At 39.4% G+C, this 27,581-nt stretch overlaps 1 protein-coding gene across 2 annotated transcripts in view; it reads right to left on the reverse strand.

Moving 5' to 3' along the window:
• Window positions 1–27,581, reverse strand: part of ZC3H12C (zinc finger CCCH-type containing 12C) — a 45,401-nt gene that overhangs the window by 7,220 nt on the left and 10,600 nt on the right. Inside the window, exons 2-5 of one of the 2 annotated variants that reach the window (XM_058843928.1) lie at window positions 16,931–17,697; window positions 4,653–4,792; window positions 1,639–1,873; window positions 697–803 (exon numbers count right to left, since the gene is read on the reverse strand). In XM_058843928.1, coding sequence (XP_058699911.1) covers window positions 697–803; window positions 1,639–1,873; window positions 4,653–4,792; window positions 16,931–17,625 — 1,177 coding nt within the window. In that variant the 5' untranslated portion in view covers window positions 17,626–17,697. The remainder of the gene's footprint in view (window positions 1–696; window positions 804–1,638; window positions 1,874–4,652; window positions 4,793–16,930; window positions 17,698–27,581) is intronic. The other variant, XM_058843918.1, reaches the window with a different exon arrangement.

Genomic DNA, 27,581 nt, shown 5'->3' on the forward strand with positions numbered 1-27,581 from the left:
CAAATAACAGAAATGCGCCTCATTTGAAATTTTACTGTTGATTTGAAAGATCTTGCAAACAAGATTGGTTTTGTGCAACACAGGGTGTGCTCTAAGAGCTCCTCTCCTATTTTGTGGGGAAAAAAGAGGCAGTGGTAGTGTCCTGCAGCTGGTGCTCTGGGAATGCGGACCAACACTACCAGCCACGTTTTGAGCTGGATGTGGCACTGCCAGGGAGGCTGTACACACCTGCTCTGTTGGGCCAAGGCAATATAAAGGCTGAAAACTTAACAGGGAGGTCCCACAGCCAAAAGGCCAGCAGGTTTCAGCTCAGTCAAGATGCCTGTAGGAATGCTCAGTAGCTAAACTTAAGATAGCTCAATTAATTTTAAGGAAGCAAACCTCAATATCTCATGACATTAGAAAAGGGCTTCTGGAATCTGCAGAATTTGGGTGCTGATTTGGATTTATTCCAATGAATGATTAACTAAGTTGGTCCTTTAGTTCAATTAGTGGATAGAAATGTTGTTTAAGTAGCACATGAAAAAATCACTTCAGTTTCCACCATCAGCTCAGCAGTTCAACCCGTCTCAGGCTAAGACAACAACATTAAAACCAATGTTAAAGAGTTTTAAACAGTTTTGGCAGTGTTAAAATAAAGCAGGAGCTTGGTACCCAGTCCCAGTATATAAAATTTGATGGGTTAAATCAGATTACCATATGGACATGGTTGCTTCTTATGTTCTGGCACAATAGGTTTCTTCCTAAGAAAATTGTCCAGACTTGGACCATGGCGGCCAAGAGGATCATCAGGAGGCATAAATCTATAAAGAAAGAACAAAGTGTTATGGAAGCAAACAAGCCTTTTCATACTTTAGTAGTTTTGGGAGTACATAGTTTTGGAAGGCCATCTTTCTGCTGCAGGTACTGCCTGAGAGGTAGGCCACAGGAACAGACAGTGTGGACACCTCTAGACTGCTACAGACACCTTTGGTCCAGCTCAGCTGATGCTTTGTGGCAAAGCAGGGCTGCAAATAACCCATCCCAAAGTCAAATGTAAGGGCTGCAATACAGGCAGCCATTTCTTAAAACACCACTACTAGCTTTGCAAAACTGTGCTGATGGCCTAGGATTCTTGCATCAGCATTCAGGTACCTCAACACAAGAGCCTGCTTGGGGGAGCACCGAGTCCCTCCCATTAGAAGAAGCCACCAGCAGTAACTGCAGTTGATCTGTAGGCTGGGGTACAATCACTATAGATGGAACTAATCAAACAGTTGAACTACAGACCCCCTGAGGTTCATTCCAACTTGGATTTTTCTATGACTCTAGGACTTAGGAGTCTAACCACAGGCACTCAGAACTGTTGGCTCAGTACATCAACAGAGCTGGAACATAGCATATATCAAACATACACTGGCATACATGTATGAGGAAAACATGTAAGAGGAAAAAATAACGTAAAAAGACATAAAAATGTTGCTACAAAACCAATTCCAAGTACTTTTAATCAGAAGACCAAACTTATTTATTGATTACTCCTCTTGCTTTCCTACACATACCTAATGACTTCTGTGTAAAATAAAAAAATCGTACAAATCTTCAAACTGTCCTTTCCTCAATTATTTTAGCGGCACACGTAAAGACAGAATGACTTACTTGTCATTAACAAAAGAATACATCAACAAGCGTTCATCTATGAACTTCTTCCATTCTGGCTTTTCATTAGCTAGATCCCTGTAGTTATCGTTAGAGACAATGATGCCATCTGACTCGAATGCCAGCTTCACTATAAATCGGTCATCATAGCACACCACCCTTCTCCCTTGCACCCTCCGGGATGGTGTGAACACGAGAATCTTCTCCTTTTCTAATTTACGTAAGATTTCTTGATCTACAAGGAATAAGAATCAAAAGTCAAACAAGAAAGAAAAGAAAAAAGTTTGTTTAATCTCTAAAGATATTAGACTTGAGGAGGAAAATCCAAGCATTTAGGACTAAAAATGTCTTAGATGGTTATAGTCCTTCAGAAGGTGTCCCAGATGTGATATCTGAACTTACAGTCAGCAGTTAGCTGGCAATACTTCCAAAAAACCCTAAAATCAAATCAAAACTTCCTGCTCCAAACCATTTCCCTAAGACTAACACAGGGGACCTTGTTCATGTTCCTGTGGCTCAAAAGAAAAAACTTTTTATCAAAACGCTGGTGCAAAACTCCTCTGACTGAAAGGATCATTTTAAACACCACTGAATACGAAGATTATACCCAAGTACAGACACAGTCTTCCCATAACTGAACTCCTTGGTAAAGAGAGACCGTTTTCATTTCTTTGTAGAACCCAGCAAGAAACATCTTTTGAAAGAATTCCAGTAGTTCACATTAATGGGACTGTCTCATGAACGTCTCTGCACATCAAGAGGAGGGGTACCCACAAGGACTAGAAAACCCACATTCTGTACAAGCATTCAGGTTCTCCACAAATATTAACAGCATTCCCTAGAAAGACATCTGATGTCATTTTATAACCAACAGCAAAAAGGTTGGTGGTTTGGTTTGGTTTGGTTTTTTTAGTAACACCAGTAATAGTTTAGATTGTCTATTTCCTTGAATGATTTACACATTTATATGTAAGTTCTTATCAAAGCCAAACAGATTTCTCTTCAATCCTTCTAAATAAGCGTATTTAGTATTTTATGTAGTTCCTTCTTGTTCTACACAATCTGTCACTCACATATCCCAAAAGTCTTTTATTTTCCCTTTTCCTGTGTAGAACCTGGAGATCCCAAGGAGCTTTGAAACACAGACCTCCGGCTACGAAGGAGGTTGTATCTAGCACTGGGACACCTACCCTCTATGTTGATTCTCATACCTATCAGTCTCCTTGGAGCAGACAAGCTATAAAAGAAAAATACACCAAAAAAAATAGGCAGCATCTAAACCAGCAGAAGATGCTTGCAGAGTGAATATGAGTCATGACTATTAGTAATGGTTAAGATCTCAAAAAACTCAACTGTTTTGTAGCATAAGAAACTTGACAGGAAACATGTTCCATCTGGGAAAAAAAAATAATATTCCAACATGGAGAAATACAGGATTAAGATTAAAAATAAGCAATATATTTGATACAAGCATTTATTTGCTTAGTAGAAAAAGCACAAGATTTTAAATGAAATACAACCTTTTTGTATTCAACCCCGCACAATGTGCTAAATGATGAGTGAGAGTGAGATGGAAGGTGATTTTTTTTTCCCTGCTAAAAAAGAATAAAAAATTTGCCATGTGATGACTGGCAGGTACTGGTAAGAAAGATGTGGCTGTTGTTTAGTCCAAGAGGCTTTCATGAATGCTGACAGTCTAGAAACATCGCCACGTTAGTCATCTAGGTTTTTTTCAAAATTCCAGCTGGCCGCGTATTTCAGGTGCATATCTCTGGAAACAGAGTGTCAGCACCAGGTATTTTTACAGGTAGCACAATGGCTTCCTGCATCCTTAGAGGAAAACAGAAGATGCAGTTTTTATAGAAGATACAATAACCTGCTCTGATTTTCCTCCCATTTTCAGGGTCCATGAGGACACATGGAAAACCAATTTCTCAATGCTAGACAATTGACCATTGCTAGATCAATTCTAGCCTTGCCGCTTTCCTGAAACACCTTTTGGGACATTTAGCCCTATGCATGCTTCAAGCAGATGTCACAATTTAATTCTGAGTGGCCAAATTTTTATTACTTAGCCAGTGCTCTTCTCATACCCCAAACACTAGTACAACAAAAGAGAATGGCTACAAGAGAAAGGCTGCAGACTACCAGTGCCAACAGGGTAACAGCAGCTTTCCAAATGTTTCCTTGTGTTAACATGCTATGTTGTAGTAGCAATCAAGCAAATGGAATGAAGTGTTGAGAGATCTTTCCAGATATTTGAAAATGCACATGGCAATCAAAACATGTGTCTGTATTCTTTTAGAAGTGACAGCTATTAGTCTTAAAAGTTTCCTCTCTCTTAATGGTAGCTGTGTTGGACACCCCTCCCCCCAAAAAAACAAACTGAACCAAACCCTTCCTCCTCTCCAAGTTCAAGGGTTTATTTAACCCCCAATTCCTTTCTGTTTCAACTTTATGGCAGTTGCAGGATGTCTGTCCAGTCATCACATAGAACCTGTTAGTTTGATGAAGGGAAAAATAACTCTATTCCAATTTTTTTTTCTAGGTAAACACATTCAAAATTAAAATTTTTGAAAGTTGTCTATTTGCTAATAGTAATGACAAAGAGGGGAACCATTCCCTTCCTGTCCGGATAATTCCTATAACCCAAAACATGGGCAGTGACAGGCCAGCCTGGCAGAATCTACTCACAAGAAATAATACCCAGCAAATTACTAACTTCAAACCTCTTTGCTACTAATGCTGCACAGACATAGCAGATTTAAAAAAAGGCAATTACGTTCTTCAAGAAGTAAGTAGCAACGTTATGTAAACTTGAGTAGATGAGCAGAACAGAACAGGAGGACTTGGAGAGGGAGTTGCTTTGTCTTTTTCCTGCCTATAGATCACAAGGAAGTTACTACACAGTGATACTTTCTGTTACAGCCTTCCATTGCTAAAGGTCTGTTCATTTGAGCAGTAGCACTCCTGCTGGACAAAACACTGAACAAACAAGCAACGACGGAGCTTACCTGTTATAAGAGCATCTGGTCTCGACTGTTCTTTCCTCCACGCTGGCACAAACACAGTAACATCCTTGTGGCCTCTTTCCAAAAACCAATCTACTGCCAATTTGATTCCTCGACAAGAAAATACTTCTTTGTTCCCGTGGCTGAAACACACATTAAAATTCTTTATTAGATGACTTTTTGTATTCACCATAAATGGAGCTCAGTAAAATGCAGATGTCATAGCCATGCTCTTCACTTGCTCCACGGTTTGTAAAGGCAATTTGGAGTCTGTCTGAGCCTTGCCCAAACACAGCCATCATTTCCAAAACAACGTGGGAGAGGCTACTAAATCTGCCAAACATATTTATCACCTGTGCACAGATTTCACAAGCAAAGAAAAATATAAGTAGGGGCTTTAAAAAATCGTCACAGCCCAACCAAAAGTATGGGATATAACAGGCAGCTCAATAACTTGATGAGGGAAAGCAGGAGACCCAAAATACCAACATGAGAGTGCACTGTGTTTAGGAAATGGTAGCAGATGAGCAAGTACAGGTGTGCATAGCAACAGGGGAAGGGACAGCAGAGCTAGCTGCTGCAGGAGCCCCACAAGGTCCTGTGTGAACAGGAAAAAGAGAGGATAAGGCTGCCAAGCCCAAAGGGATGGCAGGCACTCAACAGGACAAATTAGGCAAACTGGAGAGACTGTCCAAAATCAACATGGTATAACTAAGAATGTGCTTAGTAAGTACTTCAGAAGGAGAAATTAACATGCATTTAAAAAGCTGTGAAGAGACAATTGTGATCAGACACAAGCAAAACAAAATATGTGTCTGTTGTGCAATAACTGTCTGGGGTAAGGCAAGAGATGCAATTATGTCATTTTCTAAAGTCAGACAAGTCCTTGCCCTACTTCTACATCCAGTTTCAGGCATGACGCTATAAAAAACATAGATGAAATGGAAAGAATCCAAAAGAAAGTGAAAGGAGACCTATGGGGAAAGGCTGAAGGAAGCACATTTAGCTAATCTGGGAAAAAAAAGCAGCTTGTGGAAGAAGAAACCACCAATCTTCCATGTATAGGAAGTAACAAATGGAAGACAGCAATGGGTGCCCATAGAAAGGTTCTGGGAGCAGGGAGCTGCAAGGTGGTTGCTGTGAGAAGAATTTGGGATTGCCCCATGATGGGCACACCCAGCTCTAGTCAGCTCCACAGTGCAGAAGATGGGAATGAGGGAACCCCAAGGCATGAGGATGAGTAGCTGCCTCATGAAGAGCAGGTGCATGCCCAGAGGGACTTGCTCACTTAAGAACAGGAGAAGTGCAAGAAGGAAGAATCAGCAGACAAAAACTGTGACATTCTGACCTCGTCCCCTGCACTGCTCACAGCTGCTCTGGAAGGACAGACTGCCACCTGCAGCTGTGACAATGCGTAGGAGTGACACTGTGGTGAGGTAGTGAGGGGGACACATGTTTGGAGTGAAGTAAGCCTGGAAAAGGGGAGACAGTCTTCCCCCTAAATATTTTAATGTTTGTCTTTTTTGTTTCATGATACCTGATTTGGAATTAAATATTTATATTAACTGGCTATAAATTAAATTGAATTCCCCAAGCCAAGTCTGTCTGACATAAAAAATTACGTGATGAGTGATCTTGCTGTCATTGTTTGGAGCCATGGCTTTTCTTGCTTCTGCTCCGCCTGTTTTTTCTCCCATTCTGCTGGGAGGAGCCACAGCCAACTCACTATAGTCCCACTGGATAAGGACAGAAAAGTCCTCAACTAGAGTCAGGAACAGTTAAGTATGATGTTAGTAAAAGCTTTCTCCCTTATCTGTGGGACAGTCTGGCCAGGGATTTTGGGATCTCCTCATTGGACACTTTGCAAGATAAGCTAGACAGTTCCTCTGAGGCCTGTCGAGGTTCTCCATGCACAGGAGGAGACGAGCAACTTTAGTGACGTCTCTCCCAACCCTGCAGCTCTGTGTAGCAGAAGAAACACAAGGGCATGGAAACAAGCCATCATCTTTCACTTGGCTGGCATGTCATGTACAGCAGGTATGCCACAATCTGCTTTCCAGAAGGGTAAAAGAGAATTCTTTGTCTGTGATTAGTGAAGGGGACAATATCATGACAGAAAGCCACAGGAATTTTAAAAGTCCCTTCTCCTTGCATATTTTGAGGCAAATAAAACACCAGAAAGTTATTTAAAAACATTTTTCCCCTCAGTAGGAAAATAAGTACCTGCTTTCTCTACCTTTCTAAAGCATAGCACTGCTGTGTCTTTCTTGACACTTTGGGAGCTTGAGTAATTGTGCAGTAGACAAAGTGCCAAAGAAAAAGTGAGAAGACTTTTGCAAAAATGTTGTGATTTCAGAAGCCTGTGAAGGAGGTGGTGTACACTTGCACCTGTGTCAAGAGAGAGAGTGAGTCATGGCTAACACCTCTTACAAAGCATCATTCCCAGCAATGGCTCTGTTGAAGGTCACAGATCCCAACAAATGGAGAAGAAAAAAAAACAAAACCCAAACCAACCAAACACACAAAAAAATGGAAAAAGGAAAAGAAGAGCCCACTACCATTAACCATTTAAGTAAGGAAGTGTCCTACTTCCTCTTCTAATGAACCTGCAGGCAGTACCTGTAAACATAACCATATACTCTGATATCGCAATTGTTGCCAACCATAATGATCAAAGCTTGTACATTTTAGCTGGCATGGGGTACTCAAAGGATAGTTTAAGCCCATCTTCTGTGCCTTTAGGGCTACACTAGGAACACTGTCTGGAACAATATATCTATGTACCTCAATATGCAAAATGCAGTAATGCATTCCCTGTTTTCTGTGATCATATCACACAATATAGTATTACATCATAATAACACTGTAACAATAAAACACAGACCAGTATTTTTCCTAGGCATTGTTTTATACTATGCAACTATTCTGCTTGTTTGGCTGCAAGAGTAGTTTCTCTCAAAACTTACCAGGAATGGGAAACCAAACCACACACAGATGTGACACACTTAAAGTGCACACGCACACAGTGCATAGCAAAAATGGCCAACAGTATTTCATCCATGGTCTAATTCCATCTTCCCTCAACAACACAAGATTGGGACACTTGGTGCACATTGCACATTCAATGTCCAGGGAGCAGCCATAAGGCCTCCTTTGCAAAGCCTGAGACAAGAGGTTACTGCTCATGCTATCAGCAGGCTGGGTGCAACCATAAACATATTGCAATCCATTTTAAAACAGTCAGGAAGATCTTGCTCCAGCTATTAAATTCTAGTGGAATCACTGTACTGTGATTATTCTACACAATCTCCATGGTTTCAAGTGGATAAACCCACTTTTCACTCCTGACAGTGAAAAATGGGTGTGTTAGGCTACATTTTAGCAGCACTATGCTTCTTTCTGGAAATCTGAGAAATAATTTCAGGAAAAAAATCCGTGACTCTTGGAAAAAAAAAAGATGTTCTTGCCTACTGCTTTCCATCAGGTTGTAGTTGAGGTCATGCTTTGAAAGGCAGAGGGAGGACCAGGCAGTTCATCTCCTTAGTTTTCTATTAAACTAAGTACAGACTATTAAATTCTTTCACCCAGAATAGAAATTTTAAATAAACTGTATGAAGCAGAAGTGGGGAATGCATTACAACGCATACCAGCTATTCTGCACTGCTGAGCAAGTGAATTTATAACTTGTATAAATCTTCACTCTTCTTTTCCGCTCCTTTTCAGACACATGCCTAAGCTCAGATCTGAGCGGATACAAATTCCAAGGAATTTAAACCATTAGTGAAAAAGTCTGTGAAAGAGATGTGCAATTAAAATTTGTTCTTTTGTTTTGTTGTTATGCAGATTTGATGCTCTTCATTTTGTGATCTTTGTGCTTCATCAGCTTTATGATATGTCATATGGTGAAAAGACTGAAATCATGCTACTGCTTCTGACTTCTCCTTCTTCTTAGCTGTGAAAAAGATGAGAAATTGTACTTCTTTGCCAAGAAATGTCCTTTTAAAAATCTCTTTCCAATTATTAGGAATATGAGAAAGCTCAGACCAGTCAGTTCGACAACTGTAGCCCTGGGTGAGATACTGTTTTATAGTACTTTGGTTCTGTTTGCTGACTATGTCTCATCTACCACTCTCAGTTGCAAGATAAAGTATATTCCTTTAGAAGTACCTGTTTCTTTTTCATATCATGTATGAATGATTCCTTTTACCACTACTTCTATATTTTGACTGTTGATAGTCATAGTTTTATTTTTAAATGAAAGAAAATAAAGTAGAATGTCTCCTGAGCAAAAAATCAATCAAGCATTTTTTAAGCTAGAAGAATAAGTAAAAAGTGCAAAACTTCTGATGAGAGCACTTTTCAATTTCCCTGTTACCTTCCTAGACCTCAAATTAGATTTCCTAGTGATTATCTTGGAAAGACTTGTGGTACACACACTTAAAAGACTATTTAGAATACTTGCAAGACTTCTAGTGTGTTCTAATGCAATATCCAAACCAACGCCTAGATTCTGAAAGCTACAGAAAACATGCACATTGATGACAAGAGGTGAGGTCTAGAATAACATCTGTTGCATATAGGTTTTTATACAATTGGAATCTGGACACATCCACACACCATGTAAAAGCATATTGACTAAAAGCCAGAACAAAACTAAAACACATACCTGCCCAGTATGAGTTATTACAGAATTACCAAACCATTTTCTTCTACCATGTCATGGGAGAAAGAGTGTTCAGTCCATAGCACAGAGAGAGAAGAATTTCCATCCTGCATCATATCAGTGACTCATAACCCTGGCAGCCCAGTTTTGTAACTAGCCTGATCCTTTTTTAATTACTTTTTTTAAAGCTTTACTGATTCCCGAATCACAGAAATAATTTCTCCCAAACCATTTTTCATTAACCTGAGCCTTCTATCAGTCCTGCATTTGTTCCCTCTATATATGTATATTTTGGTGCTGACATGAAGCAGATAGAACAGATGCCAAATGTTTTGGTTTTTTTTTCCATTGGCTCAAATTACTTCAATGCTTCGAGGTGTTTTAAAGAAAAAAAGCCTTGGAAGCTGTCACATATTTCAAGATACCGTTTGCCTGTAGGGCTTCCAATGCTGGAGCACACTACAAGTGCAGCAGGTGCTGTCTCCAGCCAGAACTCCACGTGGGTCTCTGTCCGAGCAAGAGCCACACACTCAGCACTCAAAGTCAAAACAGTCAAAGAGAAGCTACACTCAAAGCTGCCAGTGACAAGTTCCTACCCATGTGATTGTTACTTGCTGGAAAAATATTTTTATCTATTCCTTAAAGTGACTTCTCAAACTCAAAAAAGTAGACAGATAGTGCTACTGAAAGATGAATATCTGAATCAAGGTAGCAAGATACAACCATGCCTATTGAACTCAGCAACACAATCTGAGGAGGAGCTAATGTAGCTACACTGTTAGTTTAAGATAAATGAACAATTAAATTGTCACAAAACTCCATATGGCATAAATAAGACAACTGAGCCATCCTTTGGCTGACACAATGTGCAATTGTGGAGAACCTTCTGTGGAGGCAGGGTATCAGTGAACCTTTTACTACAGCCAAATTACCTGCCTCAGGGTTAACACATGGGACCAAGGCCCAGTTGCCTGAAGAGATGCCTAGCACTGGTTAGGCACCCCAGTGACACCTCCTCCAGCTGAATGCCACTCCTGAATGGCACTGGGGGCTCTGCCCATGACTGTCAGGCCTGGGTGTATGTTTCTGGTACCACCAAGCACCTACAACATCCACAGCTGGCAGGACAGCTGGGCATGAAAGCTGGAAGAAAATGGTAAAATATCTGTTTTAGAAGTGGGAATGTATTTAACTAAGAAACAACTGTCCAAATAATCATCTTCCTCTTCCCCCCCAAAAATTAGTACACTATTTATTTCATGCTGTTTCCCTTGTGCAATGATGTACAATGAAGGACCATTTAAATACACAGGCCGAAGTTTCCCAGAAAGGGAAGCTGAAATGCATCTCCTTCATGGCCAAGGGTGAAGTTTTTAGAGGAATCTAATTAGCTGAAACAAGACCAATTGATTTCAATCTACAAATCAAAGCAGCACATGACCAAAATACTTTGATTTCTCTGCCCATAAACTTTGGAAAGTAGTTGTCCAAAACTTATAATAAAGAAAATAAAATAATAAAATAATTTTACATCAATAAAATACATCAGTGTTATCTTCACCTTGCACTCTGTGTAGGCACAGCAACTTATTTTCTGCCAATAAGTTTTCAGCATAAAGTTTTACATATATTTGAAACACACTTTTCACAGTGAGCAAAAAAAGTCTGAAGGTACCTAGGGTACCCAGGGAAAACTAATATGGAACAAAAGCAAATTAATAAAATGGTTGTAATTTTCTCACTGTCTTTGTAACTAACAACTTTGTTTTTTATTCCTCATTTCTTGTTGGCAAAACCCTTACTTTGATTCCAGCAAAGTATTATAACAATAACCAATTTTAGGCCATTTTCAACATCCCAACCTTATCCTCAAAAAGGATAAGCAAAGGCAAAGGACTGTGCAAAAGTGCTGTCATATATTTCTCTCTTCAGAAGGAACTCCTTTGCTCTCAATCTTAGCAGTAAAGTCTTAAAGGGCCAAAAGAGAACCTTAAAACCTTGCTTCTGCTGCCTCATGGAGAAACAGGACCATCCCCCCTTGATCCCAAACTAAGGAGTCTCAGATGAATCAGCTGGGATGCATGAAAAAGCAGGTCCAAGAACTCATTGGAGAACAGACAGATGAAGGGGTGACAGTGATGACAAAGAGCTTACAATATCCTGTTGTTAGATGGATAGAGATCACCTTTTTTTGCTTACCTTAATTATGTAAAAGGAAAATTTAGGGTAGCTAAAATCTTACTACACAAGGAGAGATACAGAACTACTAGTGAAATGTGTTACCTGGCTAGCATCAATGCTGTGCAGCTTACACTAAATAATCCTGAGTGCATTTTTATGGAGGACAAATGCCTCTCTCACTCACATGGACCGAAGTTCTAAATGAAGATTTTGCTTTACAGTATTATCATCTACATGCAAAACACCTAACTCACCTTATGAAGCAGAGTTAGAACTACATAGTTCTCTGGAAAATTGACATAGGTCACTGCTCAGGTATGGCACGACTGAATTCTGGGTTCTATCACTTAGTACAGCCTCACTCCCTGCTGTGGGAAGGGTCTATCAAGGTCCACAATAGTTCTAGGGGATCATCTAATTTGCTGTTCAGCTCTGATTTAAGTTTATATACACAGAAAAATCACCTATAAGAGCATTCTAACAAAAAAACATGATTAAGGCTTAAACTGTGGGCATCCTTCCTCTTCTGGAAAATGATTAAGTCAGCATCAAGAAAGGCAGAATAACAAAACAAGACCAGATTTGAAGTATTCTATAGAAGCTAAACAGCAATTCTTCAGGTCATAGCTTGCAAAAGCCTCCTTTCTGCTATTCAGTTGAAAGAGGGTGTCTTCTTTGTTTTTAAAACTTAAGCCAATTCCTATTATTTAGATCATATAGGAGCTTTAAACTTGATATACACAAGATGCATTTGATGACTCATTTACAGTTTACGGCACAAATGACAAGCATTTGAAAAAACTTTCATATGAAAGCTTAAGGAAAACTTTCCAAATGTAACTAAAGGCAGAAAAGTTGAGTGTTGGGTTTTTCTGAAACTAGTTTGCTAAAGCAGCTTGTCTGTAACAGGAGCAGTCACCAGACTAGACTGGCATACAGGCAGGCTCTGGCTTGCCAGAGTAAGTTTTTCTGACCTTTTTCTGTGCTGCTCTAAAAGAATTTATGAATCCATCAGTTAATTAGATGCAACCAGTTCCACAAATATGAACATCCAGTCACACAATCAGACATATCCTTCCTCATTTATGTTGGACTGAGTTGTTCTCCCAGTGATAAAAACATCAGGTTACGTTTACATGTCTAAAGGAAAAGTAATCCTTTCTGATTCCCCCGCTCTCTGAATTAGAAAGGTGAATCAACTCATTTTGCAGCCACCCAGTCACTACATGAGATGCAGACAGGAAAGCATCCCTGGCAGTGGTAAAGAGGCAAGACTAAAAGTAAATCATTCTCTGTCACTTACTGGATGTTTTGTCAAACTACATCCTTAATTAGTCATGGAATGGAAACACAGGGTAGCACAGTGTTTAATCCTTCCAGAAGAGGACAGCTGTCTCCTACTTCAATTATTGGACATCAGTCACCTCAACCTTCTCCATACAACTTTCCCTCACCATCAAATACATCTTTTAAATGAAAATTAGTAGTTCTTATCAAAAATAATTCTAATAGTAAATGGTATCATCAAATACGTGCATTACAACAGCATGGGAGTAAGAATATAGATCACAGTTTAACCATTCCTGTGACAATGTGTGAGAAGACTTCCAAGAACATCTCTCAAAAGACTATCGACAATCTTGCTTAGGGCACAGACCCATTTTCCTTTAGCAATTCCAGAGTGAACTCATTGGCCACAGCTTGGAAGAGCAAAGAGAAGAGACAAAACTGTGACAATTTATAGCTACAGGATGCTGGACATTCACATATAGAAATCTGAAGAAGACTGAACTGCAAGTGAACTCCTGTCTTTCCCTCATGTAAAAACTGAAATCTTTCCAGTATTTGAAGTGCTTAGTTACTAGTACCTATTTTCTTGGAGGAGAAAGGACAGATCCTGTGGGCAAACAACTGGTTGCACAACTGGCATCAGAAGCTGACACTCATCTTTTATATACATGGGACTGGCTCCCTATCAAGGACTGATTTCTAGAAAAAGGTGGCATGCAATGCACCAACCAGCCAATTGGCAAAGATGCCTTTGTTCGGACCAACACAGCAAGGCATCAGAAATCCAGGAAGTTTCGGGAGTGCTTTTGCTTTTTGTAACTTCTTAACATGGGTGACTGAGTACCTAACAAGTGCACCAGCTGGGCCTCATACTTAGAAATGAGGAGACTGAGATGGGAAAGTCAGGGGCAGCCTCTGCTGTAGAGACTATGAGAGGCAGATCCCGTGAAAAAAGAGCAAGGCAAAAAGTAGGATTATGAGATCAGAATTCAGGAGAGCAGATTTTGGCCTCCCGAGGAGAATCCCAAGCAGAGAAGAGTGGACAGGAGAGATGGTGGATTTTTAAAGGATCACCCATGTCAATCTGAAGACCGGCCACAGCAATGTGCAGGAAGCTGGGCAAAGGTAACAGGACAAGACTTTCCCTCAGCTGACTTTTGTGAACACTGAAACGAGATATTGCCAGGCTGCTGGGCCCTGATGGGTGTTAAAGGAGCTGGCTAATGACATTTTAAGGCCCCTCTTGGCAATTTTTGGAAGGTTGTGGTGATTTGGGATGTTCTTAATATCTAGAAAAGGGCAAATATCCCTTTCATTTTAAAGGGAGGCAAGGGACCTACAAAGCTGGTCAGCCCTACCCTGCTCCCTGCAAAACCTTCCTGTGTATGTAGATTGGACGAAGGTGACTGGGAACAGTCAGCATGGATTTATGAAGAAGAAATATGCTTGAGCAGCCTCACAGCCTTTTATAGTGAGATGACTTGTTCAGTGGATGAGAGCACATTGTTTATTGTGGCTTTAACAAAGCTTCACACAGCTTTGTTCTTGTAACAGCCTTCTCTTATCACAGCCTCACTGACAAACTAAGGAAGTAGGGGAAAGGTTAGAGGGCAGAGATGGACTGAAACCTGACTGAACTGCTGCACTCAAAGGTGATTAGTAGCATACAGTCCAGTCAAAGGTCAATCAGTATCTGTGTACTCCAGGGACTGACACAAGGGAATGCACTGCTTAACATCTTCATAATGACCTAGGTAACAGAACAGAGTCCACCCTCAGCAAGTTTGCAGAGGATGCTCACCTGGGAGGAGAACACCAGATGGGTGCACTCTCATTCAGAGAGACCCTGGTCAGGGTAGAGCAATGGGCCAACAGGTACCTCAGCAAATTCAACAGAGGGAAATGCCAATCCTGCAGCTGTGAAGGTTTAATACCAATCATCAGTACTGGCTGGGGGCTGAACACCTGGAAAGCAACTCTGAAGTGAAGGACACTGGGGTTCTGGTGAACACCAAGCTGATCATGAGGCACCAATGTGCATTTGCAGCACAGAAGGCCAACAGCTTCCTGGGCTGCATTAGGAAAAGCACTGCCAGCAGGTCAAGGGAAGGGATCCGTCTCTACTCACACATCTGGGGTGCTGGGCTCAGTTCTGGGCTCCCCCATATAAGACAGACAATACTGGAGAAAGGTCAGTGAAGCACAACAAAATTAATCAAGGGACTGGAGCACCTTTCATAAAAGGAGAAGGGGCTGAGAGATCTTGGACTGTGTAACCTAGAGAGGAGAAGGCTTGGGAAGATCTTAGCCATGTGTCTAAATATTCGATGGGAAGGAAAAAAGGGAACAGAAATTGATTTCTCATTGGTATGCAGTGACAAAACAAGAGGTAACGGGCACAAAATAGAATACAAGAAATGTTGTTTAAACACAAGATAAAGAAACTTTCTTACAATAAGGGTATTCAAACACTGGCCCAGAGAATATGTAAAGTCTCCATCTCCTTAGAGACATTAAAAACCCAACTGGACATGGCCGTAAAATGACACGGCTCTGTGTAGGGATCTTCAAAGGCCCCTTCCAAATGGAATGACTCTGTGATTATATTTGGTAGAAAACAAGTAAAGACCTGTTAATTTGATTCTTGGATACAGAACAACTGTTCAATTAATAGATTTAATCTGTTCTAAGGCACTGCAGCATGCATTACATACATTCATAGTTGGTTCATTTGATGCAGGTGGTCAAGAAAGTAAATTGAACATAGGAAGGCAGATCCTAAATATTCATGCTAATAGCTACACAAACATTAAGGAAACATGACAGATCTGGAGCTAATTCTGGAATGTGTTCAGTACAGTTTGTAGGAAAAGTTGAACCTAAGTCTACCCAGCAAGTCTGAGCCATGCTAACTAGCTAACAACCATTTTGGATTTATGTGAAGTACAATAAAAAACCATTTTAGAAGTCTCTGGATAACTTCTTGGTTGAGTGCCACAATTGTGTTTGTTCAACTGGACATGCCTCCTCTATAGCTCATGCTGAACCAAGAGAAAAGGAATGACACATCCAGCAAAAAGAACTCACAGGAATATACTACATTAAAAAAGTAATATCCTTGCCTTATGTGCTAACTCCTCTACTTAAAAAAAACACCCCATCATATTGGCATAAATAAGTGATATATTTAAGTTCCATTTTTAAAAAACTTAATTTAAAGGGAATTCACTTGACTGAAGCTAAAATAAAGTCCCATGGAAATGCCAGTTTCTTGTTGTTTTTTTTTTTAGCGCAGTTAAGTCTTGCATTAACTTTTATTCCTAAGCTAATGAAAACCACATCAGGTTGTCAGAAAATGAAAACTGACCTCCTAAACCTTCCTGTTAGTAATCAGATAATCCTCATGACTTACTGAAACAGTTACCAATCAATTGCTCATTTAATCATTTGTATTACCATAAAAACCTAATCTCTCAGCATGTCTCTCTGCCATTTCCTTCTCTCTTTAATCACCGATGAAGCATGAACCTCTCCCCTTCACAGGCAAGTTTCTTGTTATGCACCCAGATGACTGGGTCAGGATCAGTGAATGCTGTAGGTGAATGTGCTATCCGTGGGCATGTAAGTGAAAGTCATCTTTCACACACTAGTCTCAACAATTGATGGTAATAAAACCTAACTCCAAAACGGATAACAAGACCAATGTTATGGGCAGATTAGTTCTCACAGATTAGTAAAATAAGAAGTATCCCTTAAGCTGCTTAATTCTACATCACCATTTTATAATCTTAAGGGATCTTCCATTTGCTGTAACTTTCTGTATGTAACTCCATCCAGCAATTGCCTGTAGCAACAGTGACTACCAAAAATTAAGGACTAGACTGGTATTGAGAAGGACAGATTTGGTATCTGCCTATAAAGGGAGACTGGCACTATCTCTGGTTGCTCTAACAATGAGTAGTACACCACTGAAGTCCTACGGACCTGTAGCCTGATTACAATATCAGCACACTGTGTGGTTGACAAAGACACAAGAGACCCTGCATACAGCTTAAGGCAGTCACACCAAACATCAGTGCTTGAACTGATGGGTAAGACCCTTCTGTTTCCATTTAAATAGAAAAGCAAAACCTTCATGGTCACATACCTCATTGCAACATTGCTGCCATCAATAACTATTGGCCTCAGGTTGTCTCCATCCTCTGTCACATCCTCCTGCAGTGGAGACTCTGACCTCTGAGACTCTATGGAAGACGCTTCACGCATTACACTAGTGTTAGCATTAGTTACAGTCTGATCAGTCTCAGTTTTATTCCCAAGTTTGACAAGTTCTCCCAAAATATCATTTATTAAAGCATCAGTACCAAGTTTATTTAGTACAAGTTGAACCTGCTCTTCAGAGTAACCCAACTTAAGTGCAAACTCCAGTTTGGTTTGATATTCTTTCACCACATCAGGAGGCTTTTTGACTTCCTTAGGTACTAACTGAGCCTCTTCTATCCTAAAGTCTTGCAAGATTTCATTTCTTTTTATTATATGAGGCTCTAAGCAAGGAGATCGGCACAGCTGTCGGTGAGTCTTAGGCAATAAATGTGACTCCAATGCAGAATTATTCAGTCTCTCTGAATCATTATCAGAATTTGTGCTTTCTTCAGAGTCACAGCTGGAGCTTCCAGAAGTCTCTTCAGATGCCTCCTTTTCTGTGTCTTCTTTCCTAGAATTAACCTTATCCATCGTTGGCTTCTCCGCCATCGACCAAGGTACAATTGCATTTATTTGTGTGCCAGTGCTCCCCACATAAAGGTGGCCTAAGTCATGCCCCAGATGATCCTTCAAGCCCATGAAGCTGCTGCATGTACTTGACTCCACTTTGCTGTTTTTCTTGTATTCCTGAATATAAAGTGTTCCGTATTCCTAAAGAGAAAACAAAAACGTTGCAACTGGTTACACGCATTACTTGTTTTCCATTTTCTTGCTGCTTCCTCAGAACTGCATTCATTCTCTTGCAGCAGAGCAATAGAACTTTTTACTTTTTTTAAACATGGAAGGCTTTTTGTGGGAAAAACTCTTCCTAAGGAATATCTGTAAATAAGTGGATAGATAACTAGCCACCTGTCTTCTGAATGTATCAAATGTTACTTATATGTGTCTAGAAATGGATTTAATGGATTATGAAAGAATAAAAAACCAAAGACTCCAAGTTCACCTACTGTAATGCAGAGACAGGAGTACAGTCATTATTTAAAAACAATGAGATATTTCTTCTACCATAAGGCTATGTTGTAACAATGAAAAAACAAAGTGACTATAAAATACATTAGAAAAGGTTTTCAAACCACATACCTTACATTATGTTGAACAGAAAGAAATTAGCATAGTGCTAAATTCTCTGGCTTAGTAACAGAAAACATGATTAAATAAAAACTTATTGGCCCTGAAAGACACTATCAGTTCAACTGAATACACTCAAACTATTTCTGAATTCCCTTATAAAGTGATAATTAAATCAAGAAAGACTAATTGCTCTCAACAGAGTGTTGTATTACTAACACATACAGCATTTAGGGACATGGATTGATCTAATGGCCAATAAAGCCAATGCAAGTCTTTGCACCAATTACAACAGACCATTCATTAAGCCAACAAGCCAACAAAATCAAAAGCTGATTTCAGCTCCTGCACTAGATTTGTGCAAGCCTGTCGATAAATCAAAACCATTCATGTACAGATACTTAGGAAGAACAGAAGAAAAATTATGCAGTTTTCTGGACTTCATATACTTGCCATATAGGATTTTCTTGAGGAATTTTGCATAGCAGTAGTTATACAGAATTTAGTTACCCATTTCATCACAATACTTCATCATATTACTTCAACAACCTACATTTAAAGGCAGATTGCTACCTCTTTCCCGTACTTTGTTCTTTTAAGAAGGAATCTTTCTAACTGCTTCACTAAAGGAAATAAAACATAAATTATTTCTCATAAATGAAAATGGACCATATGGACCATTTGTACTGCAAGGTTACCATGAAAAAAAAGAATTTAAATTAAGGAAAGGCTACAACACAAAGAGTTCTTTCACATTTCCATCTTGTAAGGCAGAATATAAAGCAAGATATAGAGACAAAGGACTTCACTTGAATTTAAAATTTCTGTAAACAATTCCATTAATTCTCCCATCCCCTTACAGGTGAGCATTTAAGATTGACACAATATCTTTAAAATAAAGCATACATTCCTCTTCTTGCAATAAAGATTTGAGAGTATGCACTAGAGAAATTCACCCAGGTTTAAGATTAGAGAGAATCAAACAATCTAATCCATGGTTCAGTAAAAGTACATTCTATAGGAAGGGAGGGCCAAGACATCACCATTGTGGTAGAGCATTCTGGTTATGGGGCACAAAAATCTTACTTTAACCTAAACATTTCTAGCTAACATAAATAAATCTTATCTATCATCAGTGCTTTCATCTCCAACACCTTAATCCCAGCAAGACTGATAGGGAAGAAAACGAAGTTTTATTAAGGTCTTATCATTTTAGAAGGCAGTAGGGCTGTAATTCTCAGACAGTGTATTAATGAATATTGCCTTCTCTTAATGCAAAGCTTTAGGATTTCAAGCACCCCACAGATTAAACACAACAAGAATTTAGGAAATGGACCTTTTCACACAGTGCTTTATTAACTAACGTAATACACTTGATAGCACAGAGGTAGTAACAAACCACAATATTCCAATAAAAAGATACAGTTAAAAAACCAACACTGTGGCCTTCACAGAACTGACACACACACACACAAAAATTAAAACAAATCGCAAACAAGCTGCCCCTATTGGAAGCCAGGCTGCTTAGCAACCAGCCTCTAGTTGCTAGGATGCGCTCCTTTAACATACCATCATGAATACTAGCACAGCCAAAGAATAATTTGGTATGAACAAAAGCCCATGAAAGAGAGCGGGACTTAAGTGCGTCTGGTTTCCCCTCAGAGAACAATGCAGCTGCCAAACCAATCTGGAAGCCCCGACATCATTGTTCCACCAACCCCACAATCTGCTCTGACTCGAGGAAGTCTAGTTAATGGGCAATACTTTTAAGCTGGACTGAAAAGTTGAGCTGGCTCATGTACCGCTGCTGCAGAATACAGGGAGATAATGGGTCACTGCCTAAATCCATGTACTGTGAAATGTCATTTTAGTATTGAACTAAAAGTGAAGGGAGGGTTTTTTTGGAAGTGGGGGAAGAAGAGTTTGCATATTAACAGCATCAAATACTGAAAGCCTGAAGTGCATAGATTAGAAAGAGGATTTTTTTTTTTTTGTGTTAGTTAAAATAATACTTAAGTCATTTTCCAACCACTTCTTTCTTGAAGTTTAAGTGCTTTACAGCAACTACAATCATAACACCCTCCAGTGGGATTCAAAGAAGTCACTAGCATATGAATGGTGAAGATCAGGCATTATATGAAACTTATTTTAGGTGATTTGCACATCAACTGCATATGAAAAATGACCATAGCCTGAGCTTGGTCCATTGTTAGGAATATATACATAATCAGTCTCACATCTATCTACTTTAATTCTCCTGTCAATCTCCATCATGCTCCAATATATAATTGCTTGTTTTGCAAAGAACTCTACTGTTTTTCAGAAACTATTTAAAGAACAGAATAATGAAAGTAGCCGCTTTAACATCTCCCAGATAATATACAGTCATTACACTATTGCTTTAAAAGGGTAGTTAAATTTGTATTTGTACTGTAAATCCAAAGCTAAATATTTCTACCATAGTTTTGCATAAGCAGTACACTATTCCTGGCATTTGACCTAAACCCTGCATGCAAATTGCATTTGTTTTCAGACAAAATTTACAGTGCCTGGGAACTTTGTATATCGTACTTGTGGTCAGTAGCATGTCTTAGAAACATTACACTTTTGGAGACCCCATCATGATGTCCTTTATGAGATTCATTGACTAGAACCATGAAAATCAGATGTCACTGTTGAATGCTGCTGATTATTTTGTCTTGGGTTTGGTTAGTGAAGAGCAACATGCCAGGCAGTCAATCTGAATGAATTTTTATTCCAAATAAACACTAGTGTACCTATATACAGGACAATGAAGCTCATGAAAACCAGAAAATGTCACATTTATCTAAGGAGCAACATCAGCTAAGAACTCCTTTTTTTACACGGAGCTTTTATCACACACATATGGCTTTAAAGTGTGCTAACTGATACAATGCAATATGGCTAAGAAAAATATCTACTATCAATTCTGACTCAAATGAGAGATAAACAAACAAAAATAATCTAAAAAATTCCAGTCATGAAAGTCTTCACTTTTTGGTTATGCTCACCACAGCTCAGTAAAATAATTTGTATTTAAGAAAGAGTTAATAAAATGGGTAACCCCCAATTTAGACATAACTATGGTAAGTTTTAAACTGTAGCCTGTTTGAAACTACAGTATCTCATACTGTGTTCACTGTTAAGGGCTTAAAGTACTGTACATACATTTATCAAGTATAAATATAATAATGCAGATGAGCACTTCATTGCAGAAGTATCATCTTTTACCATTTCTTACAAGTTGCCACTATTTTCCACTAACCTTTAGAACAATCAGCCCATCGGCTCACCTCCACACAAAACAGAAATATTTCTCAAAGGGATGTGGGCAAGTAGATCACCTAATCTTTTACTGTGTATTCAGAATATTTTCCACTTAAAACTGAGCATAAAAGAAGTAATTTAATGCAAATTTAGTTCACAGAGGAAAATATCAGAGTAAAGTAGTGTCATGTGGCACAGTATAACAGAAAATGTGTATTCTCAAAAGACCATCAACAAGTTTTTGAAGATACACTCTACAAGGAAATAGCTCAACATGTTTTCACACAGGTAGACTTTTTCTAAGTCTTCTAAACACAAAATGGAAAATACTGAAATAATTTTGTTGAAACACTCACTGCTTGTCACAAACAGAAGTGCAGAGCTGATCAGAAAAGAAACAAAAAAGAACGTATCTGTTATCCAAATGATAAAGATACTGCAACAATGCAAATAAAATAATGAATATGTAATAAATACCTACTGCTGTAGTTTCTATGTATTTAATTACCATTGTATTTGAGCGAGTGCTGTTGTCTGCATCATTCTATCCAACAAAGGAGGGATGTCCCATTGAACAGATTGGTTAATGCTCTGGGGCAACAGATGTCTACTGGAACTGCAGGAGACCAGCAACTGGTGGCCTGCCCATCTTCTGAAAACTTTCAATAGACTCATGCATATGTTCACACAATAGGGCATGTGGTAGAAATGCAAACCTCTTTTTAACCCTTTTATATGCTCTCCTTCCCTCTCAACTGATATATGAAGGTCTTTGTTTTGGACTTTTTTTTTTTTTTACAGGATCCTTGGAACACAGGCTCATGGAGTGCACAGTGTTTGTTCTTCAGCCTAACATCTGAACTCAAAACACAAAACAGATTAGAAACTTTATAAAAACAGCCGGGTAGATCTGACACACTGATAACTTGAGTTTTCAAAACTCAAAACCTTTGACTGTAACACATCCCTATCTGAGAGCACCCTAATGCTCAATGTGAAGATACTACAGTATCTTCAGATAGCCCATAATGGAGCTCTTCCTATTTCCACAAAAATGGTAAATTTCACCCGTGGTGCAGTATAATGGAAAAGGTGTCTAATTTTGTTTTTCTTTAAGAGTTTTTTCTACTAGTCACGATTTAAATAACAACTTATTTGCAAAAAAAAAAAAAAAAAAAGGGTAAATACCTGTAACTTAAAAGTTGAAACTTCTCCTTCTCCCCAGTGGGCTAGAGAATTTGTTCTGTTGATGGCTACTCTCTACCACTTCCAAATTCTGGGAAAGACACCGTTACTGATGCTTTCAAAAGTTCCTTAGTAGAACACACTGTGTGAGATCAACGCTCTTTAATATACTTAATCTTAGCGCATAACTGGGTTTTTTTTTTTCTCTCTTTTTCCAAGAGACACCCAAAGTGTGCAAACCTCAGCTGACACGCAGGCTAGCTCGTTGTCCAAACGCAAACTGATAACGCTGCAACACCAGAAAGGTGAACCATCCCGTTTGTGCAGAGAGAAGCCCCTATACTTACGTTGGCTGGAAAACACACAGACATTGGTTTCTCGTAGCTGTTCCAGAAGCAACTCCTTAACACGATTTCAGCTGCAGACTTCAGGCAAGCAAGCAGAACAATGAATGGACGAACAGATGGACCCGCGATGTCTTTGCTTAACCTACTACTGAGCGGCCGCGGAGCCAATCACGGCCCGCAGAGCTCACAATTAGTTGGCTGGGCAGATGCAAGGCAACCTCCCCACCCTGCATCAGGTTCGGAGGTTTCTAAGATAAGCAAGTTGATGTCATTCTCAGGGTCTGCCCCGGGCAGCATGTGTATTAACGAGGGGTGTGCAGCAACAATAGGCCATACAAAAGAGACTAGCAGGCAGCTGCTGTATGAGAGCCAGAGTCATTAGGGAGCAGGCTGCCAACAAGAAACACCTGGCTTGGGCAGACTTCAGCTTCTCCTCATTGTTTCTAATTCATGAAACAAAGAAAAGAATTATTTTTTAAGCAGTAAAAATTGTGAGTTTCTATTAAAATATATCAGTCTGAAGGAATATAACCCCTTCTATTATGGAAACAAAAAGTTCTTTGTCAGGGAAAATATTAAAGAAAAATAAATCTATCAGGAGCTATTGTAGTCCCCTTTTCTTGTTAGCAAAATTAATCACAGTGGTATAAAGCACAAGGAGGTATGAAAGGAGCCCACACTAAACACTGAAATGAAAGTGCTTTCTGGATTTTCTGACACTTTTCTACATTAGTCAATAATTGCAACAAACTTGCATTTACACACAACTCTAAGAGTACTTGTGGATAATTTCAATGGAACGGGTGATAGTGTTTAAACTAAAACCACGTAATATTAATACGTGGAATAATGGATATTTTTAGGCAGTTAGAGACATTAGAGCACTTGACAGAAAGGAACTATGAACCACTCTTTTGTTCTGGAGTCCCTTATATTTGTTTGCAAAAGAACTTATTTCCTCTTATTTTTTCACAGATCTGTTCTAGATGCCAAGATCTTTCTATCTCTTCTCAATGACAGAACATTTGAACAGAAGTCTGGAGCTAGGCAACTCTCTACTGTTTTTATTTTCAATTGAAGTAATCCACATAGAAACACAAACTCCAGTCCACATCTCCCCTCACTGCCCAACATTTCCACTGCCCAACACAGACATTTAGCAACCTAATTGTAGCAAGGTTTGATGCTTGATAAAAAAAGGTGGCACACTGTGGACTTCCAAATAAGAATTTGCCACTGCTGATAACTTCAGCTGAAGAAAGGTCAACACACAGAAGGAAGGGATTCTTCATTTGCAAATGTTCATCCAAATGACTACTAGAAAAGTGCATTTACTGAACTTCAGCATCATTACATGACTAAAAGCAGTAACGAGAACCACAGAGGCAGTTGCTGTCCACTGCTTGCGAGGAGAGGCAAACTGCTGGGAGATATCTACTGTGATTTAATAGAAGAAAAGAATGAGAACAGGTTTGTTAGAACTGTTCTGAGTAACTTTCCAAGCCTTATGTGGATATTAAAGCAATTCAACCCAGTAAATGAAATTACATACTGTCACGCTATTACACTGATGCACTTATCAGGTGGCCAGATATTAAACTTCAAAGAAGACACCCCAACCACAGTTTCTCTGCACTGTCCATTAAACACTCCTAAAAACAACTACTAACACCACAATTTTGGAGCTTTTAAGTCAGAGGCAGGAGGAGACTCCACACTAATTTCTGCCACTGTGAACACAAAGACTGAGAGAAAGCTACCCACGAGCACAGTGGGATGCCTGATCCCCAGCACTGGATTAAGCCTCTTTGCAAACAGCGAATAAAAGCAGTGATCTGAAAAAGCTAATCAGTCCCTGCTGTGGTATTTAGACTACCTCAGTGGCCGGTATTGGATAACGTTAAGCATATTAAAACTTCTGTAGGCAAAATTGAAGCCAGTCCAGTTCACCTATGTCCAAGAACCGCACTTAAAATGCAAGCAGGATCACTTGGCTAATCATTTGCTATCTCCCTGATTAAAGCCAGGCATTTCTTTTGCAATACAGAGATGCTTGCTTTGCAGACACGTATGACACCATTTATATACATCTATAACAGAGAACTCCGTGGCAGAGAAGTGCTGCACTTACGGCTCTGCAAGCACAACTAGTGCAAGTGTATTACCTGGCTTAGAAAATTGCCTTAGAAATAATGCTGTAAGAAGTTCACTTGCAAAAGACCTGCCCCCTCTAAGTCTTCTACAGTAACAATAAGACTACCACCCTTTCTCGTGTACCCCCCGACTCTCCACATACCATGTGCTTGTCTTCAGAGAACCAGGGATAAACTTTAGTTGCAGATTAAAGTTCATGCAAACACCCTGCTGCAGCACTATGACCAAAATAAGAATGGATGCAATCTGAAGACTTCCATTATATTATTAAATTTACAGAAAATATTCTAGCAAGCTATAGTTGTGTGAATTAAGAAGACATTTTCTAATTCTGTCTTGTACACAACATCAGTTACTTAAACCAGCTGCCTCTTCTGGAAGCATCTTCTCAGCTCTTCCCTAAAAGAAGCTGGGTTGTTGAAGGTTTACAAGGTGTCAGATCACCCTATTAAATCATGCTTGTGATGACAGAAGAGCATTCATATTAAGGCTTATCAAGTAGATGAGGCTTCTTTGTGGGAATAATGAGCTCACCAAAAACACCTTAGTATGAAACAGTGGGGCTCTGCCACCACATCTGTGAAAGGCTGTAACAGCATCACCAGAAGGTACACTGCACAAAAGGACAAATCAAGTTTTACTTCTTGTGCTAAAACCTGCAAATCCAATTAACAAGTTCAACAGCTTCCTATTGCAATACACAAAATACAAAGAGGTAGTAAATTAAATCCAGACACAGCAAATGCAACAGCTCCTTCAAATTTCTGGTATTGCAAGATGAGTAAGCTATAAAAACCTGTATTTGTGGCTGCTAGGTATGGGACAGTTTGTACAGTGTTTGTCAGGTCCTTAGTGCCACTTCATTAAACAGCAGGCCAGCACAAAACCCTAAATTGCCTGGAGGTGATAGGCTTGGAGAATCCATAGTGGAAGGAGATTTCGGAAGAGCACACAAGAAGGGGATGGGGTGCTGCACAGAGAGACAGACCAGGATGTCTCTCCGTTTGGGTAAGGGGTTGGAAGGAGAGCATCCCTTTTATCCCTCCAAGTCCCCTTTCCCCCTCCTCACCCTGCCTGCCACTGCCCTGTATAGTGTGAAAAGCACGCATGGAAGAACCAGAGAGACCAAAGGGGGGAGAGCTGGAGCAGCTGGGAAATTCAGACAGCAGAGGTTGAAGATATTAGGGAAGCATTACTCTAAGGCAGAAAAAACCCCTAAAAAAAACCCCAAAAATGCTGCTAGTTCCAGCCAAATCTTGTTTCAAACACATTGAAAACAAAGCCTTATTTAAAAAGAAATTATTTTATGCAAGCATACAAAATGGTCATTTTGTAATTCTGTAACTCCAATGGTATTGTTACAGCAATTAGAAAGACAATTTGTCCCATTAACGTGTTTAATTATCTTTTATTTTAGAACTTTGCACTAAGCCTCTTGTTATAAATGATGCCTTTGCAAGAATATACTGCACAGGTTAAAACAATCACGTGCCACTGCATTTATGAAATAGAAATTAAGGTTATAGGCTACAGACAAAATGCAGCCCCCCCCCCCCCCCCAAAAAAAGTAAAAAATTTATATTTACTGTTGGACTTGGGAGATGCACAGGAGATGATTATTTTAAAATTACAAGGTGGCAATACAAAAAAAAATATTTTTTTCAAGTTATATGAAGAGATAGACTATCTTAAGTAGAACACTTGAAAGAAGTTCACCTAATTTTGAGGAGTGGTAAGTGGTGCTCTAGACTGGATCTACTCACAGTCAAAACCAGACAAAAAACCACCACTCTACAGCCACACAAAGGAGTGAATTAAATAACCTGTAAAGAGTGCCTAGAATTCAGAAAAAGAACTGATATTATGATGAGTAACAGTTTGCCTAGAGAATAACTAACCTTTCAAAACCATGATATTTTAAAATAAGGTTCAACTGTATTTTCAAATGCAGTGCAATTGGTCTGTAGAAAAATATGCACTTTCAAATGCATTAAAACAAAGTGGTAAAGAGTTTTTTCACTCTTTGAAAAAAGACTCATCTCCCTCTAGTTATCCTTAAAACTAAAAAAGCAGAGATGCATTTTCCAGCAGGGCATCTGACCTTAAAAGAAGGTCAGAATGTCTACAGTTTCTGGTATAATCCCATTAGATCATCAGTACATTGGCTGCATGCAAGACTTGAGCAAACCATTGCAACATTTATCAGGATGTCCTCTGAGGTTTTGAAGAGAAGTGGAAAACCTCAAGTTTTATCGTAAACAGGGATTACTTTTTTGCTAACCACGGCTAGAACAGATCCAGCCTTTGCTTTTCTGTTGGTAGACAAAGGCAGTGACCATGAGCTGTTCATCACAACATGACAAGGCACCCGCCTGCAGCTGCACAGCTTGCCTACATTAGGAGTCCAACAGGCTTGAGCCACACCAGTCAACTACACAGAAAGCATAAAGCAGTAATCTGCAACACCAAAAAACACTGGAGTCACCCCGCACT

Source organism: Poecile atricapillus, chromosome 1 (assembly GCF_030490865.1).
Source record: "Poecile atricapillus isolate bPoeAtr1 chromosome 1, bPoeAtr1.hap1, whole genome shotgun sequence".
In the NCBI taxonomy this organism is placed as follows: Eukaryota; Metazoa; Chordata; class Aves; order Passeriformes; family Paridae; genus Poecile; species Poecile atricapillus.